This window comes from Ceratotherium simum, chromosome 16 (genome assembly GCF_057802395.1).
Source record: "Ceratotherium simum simum isolate JZ-2026a chromosome 16, ASM5780239v1, whole genome shotgun sequence".
Lineage (NCBI taxonomy): Eukaryota > Metazoa > Chordata > Mammalia > Perissodactyla > Rhinocerotidae > Ceratotherium > Ceratotherium simum.
This window is the reverse complement of record NC_141915.1, coordinates 35,361,480-35,384,168: the sequence shown is the minus strand read 5'-3', so window position 1 is coordinate 35,384,168 and position 22,689 is coordinate 35,361,480. Positions and strand designations below refer to the sequence as shown.

General features: G+C 47.3%; 2 protein-coding genes across 3 annotated transcripts; both read left to right on the top strand.

Moving 5' to 3' along the window:
• Window positions 1-4,505: 4,505 nt before the first annotated feature.
• On the top strand, window positions 4,506-11,897 carry LOC101396736 (nucleoside diphosphate kinase A). Of its 2 annotated transcripts, none has more exons than XM_004434733.3 (5): window positions 4,506-4,650; window positions 7,561-7,690; window positions 9,897-9,998; window positions 11,015-11,127; window positions 11,613-11,897. In XM_004434733.3, exons 2-5 carry the CDS (start codon window positions 7,565-7,567, stop codon window positions 11,728-11,730), a joined length of 459 nt encoding a protein of 152 aa, XP_004434790.2. In that variant the 5' UTR covers window positions 4,506-4,650; window positions 7,561-7,564; the 3' UTR covers window positions 11,731-11,897. The 2 variants fall into 2 exon arrangements, with proteins under 2 accessions (XP_004434790.2, XP_087297099.1); XM_087440973.1 differs by lacking the exon at window positions 4,506-4,650 and adding an exon at window positions 4,843-4,927.
• A 2,898-nt stretch (window positions 11,898-14,795) lies between these two features.
• NME2 (NME/NM23 nucleoside diphosphate kinase 2) lies at window positions 14,796-19,175 on the top strand. Its single transcript, XM_087440972.1, has 5 exons — window positions 14,796-14,955; window positions 15,303-15,432; window positions 16,645-16,746; window positions 17,532-17,644; window positions 18,921-19,175. The coding sequence occupies exons 2-5, from the start codon at window positions 15,307-15,309 to the stop codon at window positions 19,036-19,038; spliced, it is 459 nt and encodes a 152-aa protein (XP_087297098.1). The 5' UTR covers window positions 14,796-14,955; window positions 15,303-15,306; the 3' UTR covers window positions 19,039-19,175.
• Window positions 19,176-22,689: the final 3,514 nt, after the last annotated feature.

Genomic DNA, 22,689 nt, shown 5'->3' with positions numbered 1-22,689 from the left:
GCCACTGCATGACTTGATGAGTGGTGTGTAGGTCCATGCCTGGGATCCAAACCTGCAAACCCGGGCCACCGAAGCAGAATGTGGGAACTTAACCACTACACCATCAGGCCAGCCTCTCTATGGTTTTTGTTGTTTGTTTGTTTTTGTGAGGAAGATCAGCCCTGAGCTAACATCTGTTGCCAATCCTCCCCTTTTTTGCTGAGGAAGACTGGCCCTGGGCTAACATCCGTGCCCATCTTCCTCTACTTTATATGGGATGCCGCCACAGCATGGCTTGACAAGCGGTGCATGGGTGCATGCCTCGCATCCAAAGCTGCGAACCCCAGGCCACTGAAGCAGAGCGTGCGAACTTAACCACTACACCATCGGGCCAGCCCCTCGACAGTTTTTTTGAGTTCTAGAATTTTAAGATGTTTCTCATGTCACTGTTCTATCTCCAAAGCTTCGATGACTTTCCATTAACTACAGCCAAAGCTCTCAGCTTCTTAGACTAGCATTCAAGGCTTGTCACTAAACTGGTAGTCTTTTTCCCCACTATTCCATAGCCCTCTATTAGGAGCATCTAATCAGTTTCTCACATATTTCCTATTTTTTTCTGCTTGCATCCTTTGCTCTTGGCTATTTTCCTGATCTCCCAATACCTCTGGACTTATCTATTTACCATCTTCTTTTTGTGTATCCAACTTCTACCTCCTCTGCAAAATCTTTCCACTACTCTAGCAAGGCAGCCCAGTGACCACTCTTGCTCTCTCCACAGTAGTTGGTATCATTAGAGCAGTTCACCAAACATTACTCCTATTATTTTGGGGGGTGACTATATTCCATTAGCAGCACTGTTTTTTTTTTTTTAGCCAGGGGAGGGTGGAAAGCCAGTGATCCTGATGTCTAAGGTAGTAAATTCCCATTCTTGGAGGTTTCAAGCAGAGACTGAAACCCTTGCTAAAGTTTCTGGAGAAGCGATTGGTCCATATGCTCATTAACACTATTTTTAGCCTTAAATTCTTATTGTTTTCTGATTTTGTTTGCAGAAACATTTACCTGTGGAAGCCTGGAGGGTTGTGTGTAGGGTTGGGAAAGGAAGGTTAGGCTGAGTCATGAAATTAGGATGGCTTCCAGGAAGAAATGAGACCTTCCTGTTTTGTATTGCCCATCTCCCTCCTCCAGCAACTGCCTGGGCAAGACACTCCCCACCTAGTAAGGCTTAAATCATCAACTTAAAAGAACATGGCTCTAGGATATGGTATTGTAGAGTCTATCAATCAACAGCATTGGAATCATCAAACTCTCAGTCTCCATCCCAGACCTAGTGAGTCAGAATTTGCACTTTAACGAATCCCCAGGTGACTCGTTTTTACATAGAGGTTTTAGAAGCACTAGTATGGTGGACCCCAACCACTAAAAAGGAGCTTTGTAAATAATTCTATCGGACTGATATTTAACGCACCCCTCCCCCCAAAAAAAAGAAAAAGAAAACTAGGAACCAACATCTATTTTTCTTTCATTCATGCCCCACATCCTATCCGTCAGCATGACCCATGGGCTCAACCTTAAATACGTAGCTGGTAACTAGCCACTTGTCTCCCTTTCCTTGGTCACCACCTGTTGAAACCACCATCCTCTCCCGCTTGGACTACTACTGTAGTCTCAACCAGTTTTCCTGGTTCTGCTTAAAATTTTTTTTAATTTTGAAATAATTATAGATTCATGGGAAGTTGCAAAAAAAAAATGTACAAGGAGGTCCTATGTACCCTTCACCTAGTGTCTCCTAATGGTAACATCTTGCATAACTATAGTACAATATCAAAACCAGGAAAGTGACATTGTTATCATCCACAGAATTTATTCAGATGTCTATAGTTTTACATGCACTCATTTGTGTGTGTGTGTGTATAGTTCTATGCAGCTTTGTCACATGTGTAGATTGGCGTAACTACCACCACAATCAAGATACGGAACTATTCCATCACCAAAAGACTCCCTTGTGTTACCCCTTTAGGCACCATGCCCTCTCCCTCATCCCTAACTCCTGCCAAGCACTAATCTATTCTTTATTTCCATAATTTTGTTATTTCAAGAATGTTATATAAATGCAATAATACAGTATGTAATTTCTTGCGATTGGCTTTTTTCACTCAGCATAATTCTCTTGAGATCTATCCAAGTTGCTGCCTGTATCAATAGTTCTTTTCTTTTTTTATTGTTGAGTAGTGTTCCATGGTATGGATGGACCACAGTTTGCGTAAGCATTCACTTGATGGATGTTTGGGTTGTTTCCAGTTTTTAGCTATTGCAAATAAAGTTGCTATGAACATTTGTGCACAGGTTTTTGTGTGAATAGAACATAAGTCTTAATTTCTCTGGGATAAACGCCCAAGAGTGCAATTGCTGGGTCATATGGTAAGCGCATGTTACATTTTATAAGAAACTGCCAGACTTTTCCAGAGGGACTGTACCATTTTACATTCCCATCAGCATTGTATGACTGGATCCTGTTCCTCCTCCTTGACAGCATTTGCTGTTGTCACTATTTTTTCATTTCAGCCATTATAACAAGTGTGTAGTGATATCTCATTGTGGTTTTAATTTGCATTTCCTTCGTGGCTAATGATGTTGAACATCTTTTCATGTGCTTATTTGTCATCTGCATATCCTTTTCAGTGAAATGTCTATTCCTGTCTTTTGCTCATTTTCTTATTGGATTTTTTTTTTTTTACTGTTGAGTTGTGAGAGTTCTTTATGTATTCTAGATACAAGGCTTTTGTTGGATATGTGGTTTGTAAATATTTTCTCCCACTTTGTAGCTTGTTTTTTCATCCTCTTCACAGGGTCTTTCAAAGAACAAAAGTTTTTAATTTTGATAAGGTCCAATTTATCAACTTTTTCCTTTTTAATGGATTGTGCTTTGGGTGGCAAGTCTAAAAACTCTTTGCCTAGCTCTCAAAAAAGATTTTTTTCTTTTTTTTTTATAATTATTTTTATTTATTTATTCCTCCAGAGCCCCAGTAGATAATTGTATGTCATAGCTGCACATCCTTCTAGTTGCTGTATGTGGGACACGGCTACAGGCTGGAGAAGCGGTGCGTCGGTGTGCGCCCGGGATCTGAACCCGGGCCGCCAGTAGCAGAGCGCACACACTTAATCGCTAAGCCACGGGGCTGGCCCTTCTTTTTTTAATTGAGATATAATTAACATATAACATTATATTAGTTTTAGGTGTACAAAATAATGATTCGATGTTTGTATATATTGCTAAATGATCACCACAAAAAGTCTAGCTAACAGCCATCACCACACATAGTTACAAATTTTTTGTGCGTGTGTGAGGAAGATTAGCCCTGAGCGAACATCAGATGCCAATCCTCCTCTTTTTGCTGAGGAAGATTGGCCCTGGGCTAACATCCGTGCCCATCTTCCTCTACTTTATATGGGACGCCGCCACAGTGTGGCTTGACAAGCGGTGTGTCGGTGCGCAACTGGGTGCGCGCCCAGGATCCGAACTGGAGAACCCGGGCCGCTGAAGCGGAGCACCCGCACTGCGCCACGGGCAGGCCCCTACAAATTGTTTTTTGTGATGAGAGTGTTTAAGATCTACTCTCTTAGCAACTTTCAAATATACAATACAGTACTGAAGTTTTTTTCCTAAACATTTTATAGTTTTATATTTTACATTTAAGTTTATGATCCATTTTGAGTGAATTTTTGTTTAAGGTAGGAGGTTTAGGAGGAGGTTCTCTTTTTTTGGCCTATAGATGTCCAACTGCTCCAGCACCATTTGTTGAAAAGACTTCTGATTCCACTTTTGTACCTTATTCCATCCATTCCTCATACAGCAGTCAGAATGACTTTTTAAAATGTGTATCAGAGGATGTCATGCCCTGTTCAAAACCCTCCAGTGGCTTCCCACCCCAACATAATCCGGCCCCTCTCCAACCGCATTTTCTGCCACCCCTTGCCCCTGTAATTCTCGGCCTCAGACAACCAGCGGACTTGCTCCCTCACTTCATGCTGATCTGTTCTATTGTCACTTCGTCAGAGATTTCCCAGCCAATCTTGCAAAGTAGTTTACTCCTTCAATCTTTCCCCCTTGCCCTGCTTTTTTTTAGCAGCATCTACATAATGCACTACATTACGTATGGATTTGCTCGTTTGTTTATTGTTTGCCCCCATTCCCAACCCCACCAGAGGCCACAGAAGAGTTTACTGCTATAGCCCCAGACCCTGGACTACGGCCTGGCACCGAGTAAGTACTCAATTAAGAACTCATTGCTTGACAGGCTGGAAAGAATGAGGACACGTCAAGCGAGAGCGACTTGTCTCCTTTTAGGTCAGGCGCTCGCGAGCGCCACCTCTCGGGAAGCCAATTTGCTGGAGAACGAAGGAAGTGAGTCACAGAATCTTAAAACACAGGGAGCTTGCCGGAAGAGCATGCAAGACCAGAGCCGGAAGTTAAACATGGGGAAGTTGCTCCCTAGAATGACAGCCGGCTCACAGGAGGAAGCGCGGGCGAGTGGTGTTCTGCAAAAGGCGCTCTCCGGCAGCCGATCTGGGCAGAGGCGTTCCGCGCGTCCCGCTGCCGGCAACCACGTGGGGCCGGGCAGGTTTCCGGTGCCGGGGGCAGCAGGCGGAGGTGAATCCCGAGCAGCTGGAGGGGTGAGAGGGGATCGGGTTCTGAGAGGAGAGGGAGAGGAGTGGGGTCGGGGGAGGGGGAAGTGGAGAGGTCGGGTGAGTTCTGCTCCGAGAGGTGGGAGGGGATCGGATGGGAGGGCAGGGCGGGAGCGCCTGCGGCAGGTGCCAGCCTGTCAGCGCACGTCCCGCGCCACGTGGACTCGCCTTTGTCCTGGCTGCCTTTCCCATCAGGCCGCAAGGACAGGAGTGGTGCCTTATTTGTCTCTGTCCTGTGCAGTGCTGGGCACGGAGGTGGTGCTCAGTAAGTGCTTGCAGAATGAATGTGTGTGTGCCGGCGTGGGTGTGGAGGGACGTTGATAGGGACAATTTCTGGCTCCTAGCCCCGTTTCCTCCTGGGGAATCCATGCTGTTTCCAGCTTCCATCGGGAGTTCTCCGCCACTCCTGGGGCTTTGCCTCTTTTTCTTCGAGGGGCAGGGTCAAGATCATTGAAGACTTTTTTTTTGCTGGGCCCTGTGGCTTGGTACCAGGGACAGAGAGAGGAGTAAACCATCCCTGTTCAGTAGTCTCCCCTTAACCACGGATTCGCTTTCCGAGGTTTCAGCGACCCGCGGTCAACCTCCGTCTGAAAATATTACATGGAAAATTCCAGAAATAGACAATTCATAAGATTTAAATTGCCCGCCCTTCTAAGTAGCGTGGTGAAATCTCGCGCTGTCCTGCCGCGATGTGAATCCTCCTTTTGTCCAGCGGACCCACGCTGTAATATGCTACCCGCATTAGTCACTTAGTGGCCCTCTCGGTTATCAGATCGACTGAGGCGGCATCGGGTGCTTGAGTTCAAGTAACACTTATTTTACTTAATGATGGCCCCAAAGCGCAAGAATAGCGGCGCTGGCAATTCGAATGCGCCAAAGAGAAGCCGAAAAGTGCTTCCTTTAAGTGAAAAGGTGAAAGTTCTGGACTTAATAAGGAAAGAAAAAAAATCGTATGCCGAGGTTGCTAAGATCTACGGTAAGAACGAATCTTCCATCCGTGAAATCGCGAAGAAGGAAAAAGAAATTCGGGCTAGTTTTGCTGTCGCACCTCAAACTGCAAAAGTGACGGCCACAGTGCGTGGGAAATGCTTAGTTAAGATGGAAAAGGCTTTAAGTTTGTGGGTGGAAGACATGAACAGGAAATGTGTTCCGCTGGATGGCAACATGTTGCGCCAGAAGGCGTTGAGCCTGTACGAAGACTTCAGCAAGGGATCCCCTGAAACAAGTGAGAACAAGACATTTACTGCGAGTAAGGGATGGTTACACAGATTCAGGACTAGGTTTGGACTGAGAAATATAAAAATTACTGGAGAGGCTGCGCCTGCTGATGAAGAAGCCGCTGCCACGCTTCCGGCAGAGTTGAAGCAGCTGATTAAGAAGCAAGGATACCAGCCCAAGCAAGTCTTCAATTGCGATGAAACCCAGCTCTTCTGTGCAGTACAGTACGATAAGATATTTAGAGCGACAGACCACGTTCACATAACTTTTACTGCAGTATATTGTTATAATTGTTCTATTTTCTTATTAGTTATGGTTGTTAATCTCTTACTGTGCCTAACTTATCAAACTTTAGCGTAAGTATGTATACATAGGACAAAGCATAGTATACATAGGCATACCTCGTTTTATTGCACTTTGTTTTATTTATGTGTTTTTTACAAGACCCTCCACCAGCAAAAAGATTACGACTCACCGGAGGCTGAGATGATGGTTAGCACCTTTTGGCCATAAAGTATTTTTTTGATTGAGGTATATATATTGCTTTTTTAGACATAATGCTATTGCACACTTAATAGACTACAGTATAGTGTAAACATAACTTTTATATGCGTTAGGAAACCAAAAAATTCCTGTGGCTCGCTTTATTGCAATTTTTGCTTTATTGCCGTGGTCTGGGACTGAAGCTGCACTATCTTGGAGGTATGCCTGTACAGTGTTTGGTACTATCCTCGGTTTCAGGCATCCATTGGGGGTCTCGGAACATATCCCCCGCAGATAAGGGGAGACTACCTGCATACAGGCTGTAGACCAGTGGGGAGACAGACACACAAACACAACATTCAAATATATTAAGGTGCTATAATAAGAGGTTAACAACTGAAGTCCAGGATGGTGGAGCCAGGAGGTGGTGCTGCTCTCCACATTAGGGATTGTCTTTCAAGGTGAGGGCCTCCTTTCTCATCTGGTGGAGACAGAGCAGGTCGTGAACCCAGTCTTCTTTGTAAAAGGAAAGGTCTGGAATAGATGCTCTCTAGATTTCCTTCCACCAGGATGTTCCAGATCAGATATTACTAACGGCTCTAGTTCACAATCCTCCATTTATTAGTCAGATTATTCATTACATCTTATGATGTGGCATAAATTGCATAGGGCTTTTGGTCCATGCAAAATTGGAAATAGGGATTTTGGTCATCATTCTGGTGTTGTGAATCTGTTTCCTCATTTGTAAAACGAAGGGGAAATCATCTCTAAAACCCCTTTTGGTTCTAATACCATGCCTGTGGCAGTAGATCAAACTGTACTTCATACTGCCTCGTACCAGATGTCACTGTCACATTATCAGTGTAGTTTTCCTCATCTGGATAACTGAGAAGATAGTGTCTTTTTAAAAAATCTGCTACTGTAGTTCTGCCACAGTATTGAGTACACAGCAGATGCTCAATAGAAGCTCATTAAGTCAAATGGGTTAGAAATAACTAGCCCCTGCTCTTGGACCCTTCCCCACTCTGGGATATGGGTTCATAAATGCAGGGCCTGAGGAGGAACTGGGTTTTTACTAGAGAGACTTGGAGTTGACGTGACAGATTTAAACCAGCTTTATGGGATAATCTGCTTGAGGGTTAGTGAGGTAGGCAGAATATTCAGTGCTGTTTCTTTCCCCCACCTGTCTGTCCCCAGGACCATGGCCAACAGTGAGCGCACCTTCATCGCCATCAAGCCTGATGGGGTCCAGCGCAGCCTCGTGGGAGAGATCATCAAGCGTTTTGAGCAGAAGGGATTTCGCCTTGTTGCTATGAAATTCATGCATGTAAGTGCACTTCATTCTTCCTGTGTCTTCTTTTGTAGTATAGGGGAATGTTCTAGATTAGCCTCTCTGTTTCTCCCCTCCCCTGTTATTTAGATTTCTCCATGTAGGGTGCACACAAATGTCCCGAAACCTGGAAACTCCTCGGTGGCCTAGCATTGTGGCTGAGTCTTGGAACAAACCAAGTTATTTGAGACTTTCGGGAATAGCCTCCCTTTGCCTTTAGCAACGCAGAGTCCCACATATTACCGTGGCGTTGTGATTTCTGACTCAAAGCCCTGGGGGGGTTTGAGCTCCAGGTCTTGAGCTTCCTGAGCAGATAATTTGAGAGAACTTTCCCCTCTCTGAGGCAGGTTGAGGAGCAAATCTTAGTTTTTAGTGAAGAAATCTTTCCATCATTATTTACCACTCGTTTAGCGTCTATCATATATTATGCACCGTCGGGGCGTGTGGGGGAAAACTGGTTTTGGCCTTGGGGAGGCCCACCTCAAACAGCAGAGAGCAGACACACTTGCCAGACATCTTCAAAGCAATATTTAAAAAAATGCAAAGGATTGATTGGCCAAGAACCCTTCTTCAAACAGACCTGGGAAATAGTTCAAATTCTCAAAGCAAATAAATTAGGGGAAATCTTTTTTCCTTTTAAAAGAGTCAACTTTGAACTCTCCTAGTGCATTTTAAATTTAGTTTGATTTGCAGTTGAGTTCCTGTGTGATGTTTTAGAAAAACTGCCTTAATATAAGAGGGAGTGGACTGATGTTAACGCTGAGGGGAGAGCCTGATGGAGTGATCAGAGCCAGGTTGGACGAGCACTGCTTGCTAGAGAGTTTGCATGTTACATTAGGTTTTGAAGGTGAAGTGAAATGAAAGTATTATGGATCAGGCATTTACCGCGTACTGGGCACACGTGTTTTCTCATCCAGCCTTCATATCAACGCAGAGAGATACTTAATCCTCTTTCCGTGGTTGTTAGTGGGGAGGAACCTGAGGCTTGGAGAGTTAAGTAGTGTGCCTGCAGGCACACAGTCATTGATGCCGCTGGGATTTTCATTTGAGTCTCTCTGACCCCTACGTGCATACATTTCCTCCTTTACGCTGAGTTTCCCATCAAGGATATAGGCTTGCTGAAGAATGGGCAGAGGGATAGCTGCCATAAGTCTACAGGGTTATTTAAATCTGATGTGGAGGAGGGAGGCAAGGGAAAACTTGAGGTCCCTCCCCCAAGAAAAAGCCTGTGATCTGTTTTGCAGAGTAAAGACACTCAGAACCAACTAATAGAATTAGAAGAGTGTTCTGGTGAGGGAAGGTCAGGTCAGTGTGTGAGGAGACTACCACTACAGTCTTCTGTGTGGATGGAAGGGGTGGGGAAGGTGAGCGTGAACATGAGTGATCACGGGCTGAGTGATTTTACTCTGGTGACTGACGGTTAACGGGCTGGACGGTAGGATGTTCTGGATGTGCTTTTCGGGAGCAAATCTCCGCATTTGTGTGTATCACTGACGTGTGCAATCTGCCTTATAGAGTGCGGTACCACAGAACCGGAAAAACTCAGGGACCTTGTTAGACCCTTAACAAGCGTGTGTGCAGTGGCGCAGAGTCGAGTTGGAATTACCAAGCAGATGGTTCACTCTCTAGCTAACTTGATTGTTCCCACACAGCAGCCTTGCACTGTGAGAGATTCTAATTCATTCTTCAGCAAAATTATTTATTGCTAGATGTCACGGACTTTTGAGTGGTTTGTAAACACCTGTGGGAATCCCCTGATCACCACACCAGGGGGCCTTTATCCTCCGAGTACATGTGACGTGTCCCCGAGAAATGACCTGGTTCAGTTTGCTTCTCATTGGATGCCGAGACCACCTCCTTCTCTTCCCTCTAACATTTTAGTGGAGGCTTGCTCTGGGAATGGAAATTCATAATATATTGTTAGTTTTCCGGTCTAAAATGAGATGGTTGGATTTGATTCTAATGTTCTTTGGTTTTATTCTGATCAGTCAAGGCCCATAGGGAGAAATTGGTACAAAGCTGAAACAATTTTAGTCTCGTCACTGCTCCCCTCTGGTAGTGTTGAGAGGGGATTGGGTTATAACAGATTCAGCGAGCTGAGGGCTCATGTTTTAAAGAGCAGGATGGGTGAGTGGGGAATAATTAGATTTCTGGTTCTCAGATAGTTTTGGGGCCAATTCTCATTCTCTATCCTGGGGTATAGGCTTCTGAAGACCTTCTCAAGGAACACTACATCGACCTGAAGGACCGTCCATTCTTTGCCGGCCTGGTGAGATACATGCACTCAGGGCCAGTGGTTGCCATGGTGAGTGTGCACATGTGGGATGGTAATGACTCAGTGGGGAGTGAAGAGTGGGTGTTATGATTCCTTCTTCTGATACCAGGTCTTCATTGATGTGGAGGAAATGGGCTGGGAGGATTAGACAGTTAGGATATGTCAGCTCTCTGACCCACCAAAGACACGATGCATTTGCTTGCTCAACTGAAGGCTCATAGCTGAGAGAGATCAGGAGAGGTCTGCCTGATTGGAAGGGAGATGATCTCATGTTGACTGCAGTAATTCTTTTCCAAGTATGTATTGGTTGTCGTCTTTGTGCCAGGCTCTTTTCTAGACACTGGGGATACAGTCCTGAATGAGGCAAAACAGGTACCTGTTGAAAGCCTACACATTTTGAAAGGGGAGGATGGGCAGATAATAAAGAAACCAAAAATATATGTATCAGTTATTGATTAGTGATATGCAGAGAAATGAAATAGGATGATGTGATAGCAAGTGACCAGTTTAGATTAGGTGGTCAAGGAAGGAGATTTTCAAGCTGAGATCTGAATGAGAAGAAAGAACCAGCTATGCACAAATTCACAGTGAAGACCCTTCTCAACCAAGAAAACAGCATGTGCAAAGGACCTGGGGTGGGGACTTTTGGAAGTACAGAAAGAAGGTTGGAGTGACTGAAGCCTGGTGGGTGGCAGAGAAGGTTGAATGAGATGAGTTCAGAGGCACAGGCAGGGGCAGGTTCATGTAGGGCTGTCTTGGCCATGGACTTCCTGAGTGCTGGGCAGTTATGGGAGGTTTCACACTTGGCATTTTAAAAGGCCACTCTGGCTGCTGCGTTAAGAATGGATTGTAGAAAGGCAAGAGTGGGAGCAGGGAGACCGGTATTCCCAGTGCGAGAACAAGTAGATGCTCCATTAAGTATTTGTCCAATGAATGAAGGTCATCTTAAGGGAGCTTCTTATTTTTCTTTTTTTAAATTAATAGTTTTCGGATTTTCTGCTGAGATTGCTTTTCTTTCTTGACCGTATCTTCTTTTGTCCTTTGAGGTCTGGGAGGGGCTGAATGTTGTGAAGACAGGCCGAGTGATGCTCGGAGAGACCAACCCTGCGGACTCCAAGCCTGGGACCATCCGTGGGGATTTTTGCATCCAAGTTGGCAGGTGGGAATTGGTGCTTTTTACCCTTTCCCGTAATCCAAGTTAGGGGCCACAGGAATTGGAGTTCCTGAGGATGGACATGATACCGTATGCAGATCAATTTCTAATCAGAGTTCATTGTTTTTCTCCCCCTTAAGTTGGTGTTTGGCTTTGCGGGCTCTCTGCCTTCGGTTGTCATCCTCACTGTGGTTGTGTCTCTGTGGAGAGGGTAGAATCTGGTACAATACGCTTTGCTGGCCAAAGTCCTTCCGGAAGGCTCGCACTGCTTGCATCAGAGTTGTTGGGAGGGCTGGAGGTGGGGAGGGCATTCTTCATCCTGACATGAACGGCAGTCCTGGGTTTTTTCTTTTGACGTAGACTAATGTCCGTGGAGCTTTGGCCTCTTCTGCTGTGGTGGCTGTAGGCTTTCTGGCAATGGGAGTGAGGGGAGCTCCTGGGCCGTTTATCCTTCTGGTCTTGGTAACGTGGCCATCTCTTTCGCCATCCAGGAACATCGTCCATGGCAGTGATTCCGTGGAGAGTGCAGAGAAGGAGATCGCCTTGTGGTTTCAACCTGAGGAACTGGTGGAATACAAGAGCTGTGCTCAGAACTGGATCTACGAGTGACATGAAAGCAGATGCGCTGCTTTCCCCCCATGGGCAGGGGACCAGGCTATAGCAGATCTAGTTATTGCTGAGACCTTCCTTATAATCTGGAGGGAAACTCTGGGAGCCGTGAGTGCTCCCTGTACAGTGTTATGTGCTACCGTCAGATTAAAATGTTTCATCCCGTAGTTACTTTGTACTCTTTTTTTCTTTTTCATGTGCTCTGGCTAACCTGAGCTAATAGAGAGTATAAATACTATGTAAATTATTTATATTGGCCTGAGAGATCACACACACACACACACACACATTCTTTGCCTGTCCCTCACTTCCCCCTGCATCCCATCCACTCTTGGCACAGCCAGTCAACAGGCATCTATCAAACACGTGCTGGGTTGCCAAGACTGTACTGGGCGCAGGGGATTCATTGGAAATAAAAGGTATCCTTCCTGCTTGAGAAGCTCTCGGGGACTCAGTTGTAACTACTCCAAAACAGGAAAGCTATGTGGATAGCGGGCCTGGGTCCCTGACATGACCTCAGAAGAAGCAAGAGAAATCTTGTAAGTAGCTTTGATTTGTTACGATATTGATTTGGTTACTTCAACAGAGACAAGATGGAAATTTACTTATCTTTTATTTGAAAGTCCAAGCTAGAGATCTTATGTACAGCACTGTGACCATAGGTAACAATACTGTATTGTATACTTGAAATTTGCTAAGAGGATAGATCTTGTGTTCTTACCGCGCGCGCGCGCACACACAAGAAAGAAAACGGTAACCGTGTGATGTGATGGATATGTTAATTAGCTTGATTGTGGTGGTCATTTCGTCACTGTATTTGTATATCAAAACATTAAGTTCTACACCTTAAATACATATGAATTTTGTTTGTCAATTATACCTCAATAAAGCTGAAAAAAAAAAGTCCAAGTGGGTAAGTAGGGGTGATGATGGTGGTAAGGCTCTTATCCTTGAGGTTGTCCAAGGACTTGGTTCCCTCTAACCAATCCAGGACCAGTTACCACTCCTCTGTTCGCCTTCCAGCAAGTTGGGGAGGGAAGCGAAGGAGTGTCCCTTCCTTTTAAGGGTACAACCCTGAATTTACTACCTCCACTTCCCCTCGCATCTCACCGGCCAGAACTTAGTCATGTGGCTGTATGTAGCAACAAGAAAAACTGGAAAATGTTATCTTTATTTGGGTAACCTTGTGCCCAGATGAAACTCAGGAGTTCTAATATGAGAAGGGAGAATGTGGGGATAGATAATGGGGAACAACTGTTGATTTTTTGTGTGTGTGTGTGAGGAAGATCAGCCCTGAGCTAACATCCGATGCCAATCCTCCTCTTATTGCTGAGGAAGACTGGCCCTGGGCTAACATCCGTGCCCATCTTCCTCCACTTTATATGAGACACCGCCACAGCATGGCTTGACAAGTGAGGTGTCTTGGTGTGTGCCTGGGATCCAGACCCCGGGCCACCACAGCGGAGTGTGCGCACTTAACTGCTACGCCATCGGGGTGGCCCTGACAACTGTTGATTTTTGCCACAAACTTGAGCAGGTTTTCTTGGTGTTTTCCCAGTTCACCTGGCTTTGGTAGAGGCAATAGAGGGGACATGATTTCTCAGGAGGAAGCAGAAGAGGACAGTTGGGATGGGGTTATTGTTTGGTTTTTTGTTTTCAGCTTTATTGAGGTATATGACAAATAAAATTGTAAGATATTTAATGTGTACAATGTGATGATTTGATATACATTGTGAAAGGATTCCCCCCATTGGGGGCTACCTTTTTTGGGGGCAGCTGAGAACTAGATGCATTTCTGTTTCACACAAGGCATGGCCTGTTTGTTTTAGGGGGTGAGATGAGAGTACCAGGACTTTTGAGGAATGAATATGTGTGTCGTGAGGCAGGAGGGTTATACCTTCCCCAATGACAGTCTTTCCAAGAAGGAAAGGAGAGGTGACGGGCAGGGGGCTATTAGTGACCAGACCCAGGGGCAAACAGCTCTCTGGTGAAATCCCCAGACTCTCTCCCAGAGTTTACATTTGGTAACTCGAAAAAGGAAGCTCAAATAAGAGTGTGCTGCAGATTGAGGCCAGAGGGAACACTGGGTGTCCCTGCTCCAGAATGAGGATTGTCAACGTGTTATGGTCTAATGCTCAGCAACTAGAAGTCTGGAAAGCCAACAAGGTGTAATAGAGGCCTGGGTTGTCACCCCCTCTGACAGCTACAGGTTATCAGTGCAGTGCCAGGCCCACTACAGTGATGACACATGGTTCCCGTGGTCAGCTCACCGTCCTGAGGAGAGACAGACACAGGGGCTCTGATCATCTCAGGGTATAAGCACTGCTGGGCAGGGGTCAGTAAGTGCTGAGGGGGAGCGGCTCGCTGACTCCCCCAGGGAAGCTGGGCACCGCCAAACGGTGACAGTGGAGGTGGGAATTGTCTGCAAACAGATGACAAGCCTGATTTCCAATGAGAAAATCTAGAATCTCGTCAAGGGTGTGTCTCAGGCTGAACTGGATGACCTGCCCTAACCACAACAGTGCTGGGTGGGGAGACAGGCAGGAGGGAGCAGGGCGCACTGCGGAAGGCACGGGGCACTCGGCTCCGGCGTGGCGTCGGAGTGCCATCCTCCAGGCAGCGGGGAGTCATCACAGCGGGACGAGGGTCAGACGGGTGTTTGAGGAGGCTCTGCGGGGAGAGGTGAGGCTGAGGCTCCTTGGGAGGCTGCCCGTTTGAATGAGGGAGGTTGAGGGCTTGAACCAGGACTCAAGCGGAGGGGAGGGAAAAGGAAAACGATTTCATAGCTGGGAACGATAAGGACTTGAGGGTGCATGAGGAAAGAAAGCTTAACTCTGGGTGCTCGGGGGGATGGGGGAAAGCAGATGGTATTGACCGGGGTGAAGAACTCAAGATCAAGAGCAGGTTTTCGTGCGTGTGCGTGTGCGGTAGCAGATACCGAAGAGAGGAGGTGGATTTGGACGTGCGTGGTCTTACTAGCGAGACATCAGGAGGAGAAGAAATCACTTCCTGCCCCTGGAGCCTCACTCGCCTCTGGCAAACCCGGGGCGTGGACAGAGTCGCCCGCTGCGTCCGGCCTCCGGGTTGGGGGCGGGGCCTCCGGGGTGTGGCCGCCGCGCGCCCCTCCTCCGCGCCGCCTCCCGGCTCCGGTGGTCGCCCCAGCTCTCCGCTCCTGCTCCGGCTCCAGCCCCGTAGCGCACTCGTCGCCGCCCCGCTAGCTTCTCGGTAAGGGCTGGGGGTGCTCCCCGCCGGCCCCTCACCCGCTGGCGCCGCGTCGGGCGGGTCCCCGTCCGCAGGCGCCCCCCAGCCCCCTGCGCCGGGTCCGAGCCGGGCCCCCAGGCTCTGCGCGCCCCCGGGAGCCCTGTCGCGCCCCCTCCGCGGGCATTCGGGGACTGCCGAGGGGCGGCGGCCCCGGCCGGGCCGGGCGGAGGCGTCCGGGAAGCCACGTGTCCTTGCGGCGGACGGAGGGGGAGGCGGGGCGGGCGCGGCCGGGAGGGGGGGCGCCCACGTGGCCTCGCGGGCTGCGGATCCTGGACCCCGCGCGGCACCTGAGCCGACCCCCCCGCCCGCAGGACCATGGCCAACACGGAGCGCACCTTCATCGCCATCAAGCCGGACGGCGTGCAGCGCAGCCTAGTGGGCGAGATCATCAAGCGCTTCGAGCAGAAGGGATTCCGCCTCGTGGCCATGAAGTTACTTCACGTAACGCCCCCTCTCCCCGTCCCCCTCGGTAGCAGGGTCGCGGGAGTTTTTCCTTCCCGGCAGCGGCTCGTCGCGTCTCTTTTCCGAGTCAGGGTCCCTGTTTGCTAATGTTGCCCCCGCGAGAGCCCCTTTGCCCTCTCCTCTCTGCCCTCGGGCCCAATGATCCTCTCCCAGGGCTCCGGGGGACAGACGCCCTTGGGAAGGTTAAGCGGAGGTACCGTGACTCCTGCTCGGGGCTGGCTTCCTTCCCGCGGCTGCGGACCGTGGGCCGCCACCTGCCCAGGCGTCGCCCCCTGGGGGTAGCAGGGAGTGAGGAGAGCCTGCCCCCGGGCCCCTTCCCTTGGCCCACGCGGGGCTGCACGTGCACGGAATGGAGTCTTGGGGTCCCTTGTGGTTTAGCTTTGCAGCTCTGAGATGATTGAAGTTTAGGTGGGGTGTCCCTTCCTCTGCAGACTCCGGCGTGGGGCACTTACTGTATTTTCCACGTTAAATTTGGGGCACAGATATATAAGCACCGAAATTTTAAGCAGGCTCGTCAGTGAAGAGGAGAGCGTTCTCAGTGAACATCTGAAATGTTTAAAAGGGCGTTGTGCCTAGGCCAGAGGAGTTTGCTATGACCTCTGTCTGGCATATTTATTTCCTTCAATTGCAGCCAACACTTAACTCCCTAAATCTAGATCCTCAAACCACCTGCTTTTCAGGATTATAACATCCGTAACGTCATTGACATTATGAGCATGTCTTCATTGATCAGAACAATCTTTCTGCTAAGATACCATCGGTTTCATGGTTTGGATGGGATTTTTTTTTTTTTTTTTTTTTGTGAAGAATATCAGCCCTGAGCTAAGAGCTGATGCCAATCCTCATTTTTGCTGAGGAAGATTGGCCCTGGGCTAACTTCCATACCTGTCTTCCTCTACTTTATGTGGGACACTGCCACAGCATGGCTTGACGAGCAGTGCATCTGTGCGCGCCCGGGATCCGAACCTGAGAACATGGCCGCGGAAGCAGAGTGTGTGCACTTAACCGCTGCAGCCGCTGGGCCAGCCCCTGGGGTTTTTATTTTTTTATATACTTGTGAATGTGGGCTAAAATACACCACAGGACTTTTAGAGAATCTACTACGTTAATGGGGGATTCTGAGGATGGGATGGAGCCATATTTGAGCCTTTCCAGTTTACTTCCTCACTGGTACCTCGTCTTCAATGCCAGGCCTCTGAGGAACTCCTGAAGCAGCACTACATTGACCTGAAAGACCGCCCGTTCTACCCCGGGCTGGTGAAGTACATGAACTCGGGGCCCATTGTGGCCATGGTAAGTGCTTGTCGGGGACGAGGGGGAACCAGGAAAGTAAGGGCTGATATATAACTGGGCTTGCTCACTGCCTGCCTGTCCCTCTTTTAGACATCTTCCCTAGCTACCAAGTTTCTTGTTTTAGAAATGGAGCCTCCTGGAGTTACATAGTTAACGGAGCAACTAGGAGGCTGGGAGGAAAAAGGAAGGGGAATCAGACCTTGGAGAAAGTCCTCTGTAATCCAGTGCTGGAGACAAGCAGTCTGTTTGCTCCTGTGGCATTAATGGCTAATTGGGAACGAAGAGAATAGAAGTGGAGGGTATGGTGGGGAGGCACTGCAGTTGTTGAGAAAGCACACCTCCTTCCTGTTCCCTGAGGGTTACCTTTTCTCCTTCCTGCTCTTCCCTGGATACACTTTCCCCTTTCCTGTCAGTCTTTGCTGTCTCTTGCTCTAACAGTCCTCTGGGCTGCCCTTCCCACTGATCCTGTTCCAGTCTGATCCCTTTTCTCTACCCTTTCATCACTGTTTCTTCTCAGTGTTGGTGGCTGCATCAGGATTCCTCAGTCTTGTTAATCTTCCTCCCGGCTAGACTGGGAAGTCCCGAAGTTGGGTAGACTTTCTCTGTATCCTAGCGATACACTGGGTGGAGTTTGGAGTATTTTATATAGGCCTGTAGTACCTACTGGGGTTAGCTGACAATCATGTCAATGGTTAGTCTCCTGTGTGCTGTTAGGTAGGGTAAACATTTGTTCCTAATTGTCCTGGATGCCAGATCCTATGCACTTCCTTTTCCCTACTGTCAAGGTCTGGGAGGGGCTGAATGTGGTGAAGACAGGGCGAGTGATGCTTGGGGAGACCAATCCAGCAGATTCTAAGCCGGGCACCATTCGAGGGGACTTCTGCATTCAAGTTGGCAGGTAAGTCCTGAGGGGTACTGATGACTTTTCCTCCAAGCCACATTTTTGTTATATCCCAATTTCAGAAAAAATTTGAACTTTTAAATTAGGTGGTAATTATCATTGGATGAAAGCTTTCTTCAACAGTTACTTCCCTAGGCTATTTAAAATTTTAACTCAGGTGCTGCACAGGGAGCTGCATGTGGTAGGTCCTGTGTGACACGATAGAAAGCACAGAGTGGGGCAAAAGGAGGGGTTCTAGCCTCAGCGCTGCCCTGCCCTTGGTGTTGCTACGTCCACGAGTGTGTCACTTAACCCTTTGGTTCCCTCACCTGTACAAAATCTGTACAGGAACTTTACAGAGCTTTGAGATTCAAATGAAATAAAGGCATTGTCAATAAGCATGTCTTGGTTGGGCTTTGCAAATTAGTGTTGTAAGAAAATGCAGCAGAAGTGGCCCTTGCTAATGAATATATCTCATCTAGTTTGGGGTTGGTCTGGCTCTTCCTATATTTTTTCAAATTTGAGGAGGAATGTTTTGTGGCACAGCAATCTTGGGGTATAAGCACTGTTTTGAAAACTTGGAAGCATAGAAAAGTTGAACCAAGGGATGCTTTTTTTTTTGTGAGGAAGATCAGCCCTGAGCTAACATCCATGCCAATCCTCCTCTTTTTGCTGAGGAAGACTGGCCCTGGGCTAACATCTGTGCCGATCTTCCTCCGCTTTATGTGGGATGCCGCCACAGCATGGCCTGACAAGCAGTGCATTGGTGCGCGCCCAGGATCCGAACCCGCGCTGCCAGCAGCGGAGCGCGCTCACTTAACTGCTACACCACAGGGCCGGCCCCCCAAGGGATGCTTTTGATCAGTTACTTTTATAGTTTTATAACTGCTTTTCAGAGGAAATACTTTGGGGGTAGTCTCCTGCTTCAAGTGGAAATTTGGCTGAAAAGGTCTGCAGTGGCTCTCCTTGGCTTTATCCGTTAAATAGACTTTTGTACTTTAAAATGTAACTAGTGGGGCCGGCCTGGTGGCGCAAGCGGTTAAGTGCGTGCGCTCTGCTGCGGCGGCCTGGTGTTGGCGGGTTCAGATCCCGGGCGTGCACCGACGCACCACTTGTCAGGCCATGCTGTGGCAGCGTCTCATGTAAAGTAGAGGAAGATGGGCACGGATGGTAGCTCAGGGCCAATCTTCCTCAGCAAAAAGAGGAGGATTGGCATCAGATGTTAGCTCAGTGCTGATCTTCCTCACAAAAAAGAAAGAAATAAAATGTAACTAGTAATGGTTCTCTTTCATAGGAACATCATTCATGGCAGTGATTCAGTAAAAAGTGCTGAGAAAGAAATCAGCCTATGGTTTAAGCCTGAAGAATTGGTTGACTACAAGTCTTGTGCTTTTGACTGGATCTACGAGTAACGTGGACAAGGCATCAGTCCCCGCGGGCACAGCTTGACGTGTCCCTGGACACAGCTCTTCGTTCCACTGACTTGGAAGCAAGAGGATCCATCTTTCTTTTCTAAAGCATGTTTACCAATAAAGCCTTTGGAAACTGGGTGCAGCCTCCTGTGCTTGCTTGCTACTAAACTGGAAGAAGTGACTTGGTTCCCTGGCTATCGTAGCATTATCCGGAACTAACTAATCCTGCTTATTATGGAAGAATGATTTGATCCTTCTCAGCACCTGAGTATACCTCCAGACTCTAGGAGGGAAAGCAGTGAGGAAGAGGACAGGTGTGGCACCGGTTGTGCATCTAAGGAGACTAAAAATAATAAACATCCCAGCCGCGTTAGCTGATGTAGAAATGTGTATTTCCGTACAAAGAATTTGTTGAAACTTGACAGTGAAACATAGACTAGTCAAATGGTCCAGATTTACATCTTTGTGGACTGCAAATTGGGCAGGTTATGTATGAGGAAACAGAAGCCTAAAGATAGTTGTAAAATGAGGTAATACCACTGCAATGCAGGGTTCAACGAGATAATGGATATAGAGTAGTTAACCCTGGCCCAGCTGGTATACAGATATTCCTCAAAACCCTATCCCCTTCCTACTCGCTTCCCTGGCATGAGATAGTTATCTCACCTGTTTCCTGGGCTAGAAGCAGTGAGTAGTTACAAAATTCATATTGCCTGGTTTAAGGTCAATTTTGCTGGATTGGCACAGTTCTAAAATGATGCCAAAGAGCACCTATCAATATAGTTTATCACTATCACCTGGTGTCTGGCTTAAAAATTGGAGATTACGGAAATGTGTGGGTTTACGAATAGCTGTTTTTTGTTAGGAAGCTGGTGAAAGCTTTATATGCCACTTCCATATGAAAGACTGAATATTGCATTTTTTTATGCATATTGCTGTACTACAGGACAATGACTTAAATATATTGACAGCTTGGTAGAAAAACGTGTCAGGAATTTAGTTTCAAGTTACCAATTGACAAGAAATTTAACAATTCATAGGGCTGGCCCCGTGGCTTAGTGGTTAAGTGCGCGCGCTCCACTACTGGCGGCCTGGGGTTTGGATCCCGGGCGCGCACCAATGCACTGCTTCTCCGGCCATGCTGAGGCCGCGTCCCACATACAGCAACTAGAAGGATGTGCAACTATGACATACAACTATCTACTGGGGCTTTGGGGAAAAAAAGAGGAGGAGGATTGGCAATAGATGTTAGCTCAGAGCCGGTCTTCCTCAGCAAAAAGAGGAGGATTAGCATGGATGTTAGCTCAGGGCTGATCTTCCTCACAAAACAAAACAAAACCCGAGAGTGCTGACGCATCCCAGAGCAGCAGGAACAGGCGAAGTCCCTAGCTCTGAATCAATGGTCTCCCAGAAAAAAAAAAAAAATTTACAAATTTTTCAATTTCAAATTTAATCTCATATGTTTATATATGCTAGATGCTTTCACTAAATTAAGTAGAAGTAAAGTTTGATTATGAAAATGACAGATTCTGGGGCAGGCCTGGGGACTTGCATTGTAACGTGCCCCTGGGTGATCCTGTGCACACTGGCTGAGGCACCTGGATTAGCAGCAGCACTTAAGTACAGGCTTGCTCTGTGCCAGGCCCCTTCTAAGAACATTACCTACAGGAATTCATTTACTCTTCACAACTCTTAGGAGGTTGGTACTAGTATCCCTGTTTCACAACTGAGGAAACGGAGCCAATTTACAGGGCTAACAAGTGAAGGAGTCAGGTTCCAATGCAGGCAGCTGGTTTCAGACTCCATGCTCTTAGCCACTATGCTTTACTGCCTTAATAGAGTTTTCCAAGTGACATCAGCAAGTTGTGAGTTTGGAGGGTTAAGTGAAGTCAAATGTGGAGTGGTGAGAGCAGAGAGGAAGGATATGGATGTTAGGACTTACTGGGGGGAGACATGAACGTGAAAGGATACACAATGGTGAGATTCAAAGTCCTCGGCCGGCCTGGTGGCGCAGCGGTTAAGTGTGTGCACTCCCCTTTGGCCGCCTGGGGTTTTCGGGTTTGGATCTCGGGCGTGCACCGATGCACCACTTGTCAAGCCATGCTGTGGCAGCGTCCCATATAAAGTGGAGGAAGATGGGCATGGATATTAGCTCAGGGCCAGTCTCCCTCAGAAAAAAGAGGAGGATTGGCATGGATGTTAGCTCAGGGCTGATCTTCCTCACCAAAAAACAAGTCCTGCCTCTGGAGTAAGGTTGGGTCTTGGACCTACTCCTTTCTATCAGCGAGGCGAGGCGTGTGGAAATGGACAACTCACTCAGAACCTTTAATGCTTTCAATAAAGACTTTTTTTGAACACCTAGTAACCACATACATAGTAACCGCATAATTTAAGATGCATTACTTGGGGCTGGCCTGGTGGCGTAGTGATTAAGTTTCTGTGCTCCGCTTCTGTGGCGGCTGCCCAGGGTTCGAGTGTTGCATCCCGGGGGCGGACCTGCACACCGCTTGTCAAGCCATGTTGTGGCAGCATCCCACATATAGAGGAAGGTGGGCACAGATGTTAGCCCAGGGCCAATCTTCCTCAGCAAAGAGGAGGACTGGCAACAGATGTTAGCTCAGGGCTGATCTTCCTCACCCAAAAACATAAATAAAATGCATTACTTTTTACCTAATTGTTTGTTGTCAACAGGCAAGCCCTATTTTGGCCTGCTTCTGAGGCTTGGAATTCTCAGTAACAGTCTGTAAAAAGGAAACAGTTTACTGTTCTCCCTATCTCACAAGGCTGAAGAAACATCACAGCGCTAAAAAGTTACTTACTTTAGGGGAACACCTGTTACTCTTAAAACATATTTTGGGCATAAAGCACACTAGGAAACTAGTTTCCCAACTGGCATGTAGTGGTTTAAAGAAGAATCTATCTATCAAAGCTCATGTAGTAAATGGGGGCCAACCTGGCAATTCCAACTTACGAGAGCAACAGTTCAAGTAGGAAGCAGGGCAGAAACTAGGTTCTATTTTTGATTCTCTTGGAATGCATTACATTTTTCTAAAGTGTGATGAAATTAACCCCGGAAGAGACCCAATCCATCTCATTACTATCTTATATCCATAAAATTCTCTACAAACTGCTTTTTCAGTAAAAGTTGAATAAGTTTCCAGAGGCAGTTGTTGGTAAAGAAGGGCATCTTTGCCTTCCCTCTTAAAGTAAACAGCAAGAGCTAGCTGGGATAACTCATTTATATCTTACGGACTTTGTCTGCTGCTGAGGTTAAAGGAGCTAAAAAACCCAAAGTTTCCCAGCAAGCACGCCAACCCTCAACACCACGTTCTAGCTAAAGTGACTTAATTTCCCCACCAGTGGTCCACGCTCACCTATGCTCCTGCTGTGGGTTTTGCCTTTTTACTCTCTGTCCGTGGAATCCCAGCTCCAATGCAACCATGTCCTTATATCCACCCTTATTCTCGTCCTCCCTTGTCAGCTAATAAATTCTTCCTCGCTCACGTGCTTGCTTTACTTCACTAGATTACAGGTTCTGTGAGGACTTGCACAGGGGCCTTCAATTGCTTATCGAAGGCACTCATCAGTATTTTGAATAAAAATGAAACCCCTCAAAGACCAAAGCATATTAAAGAACTGCTCAAATACAAC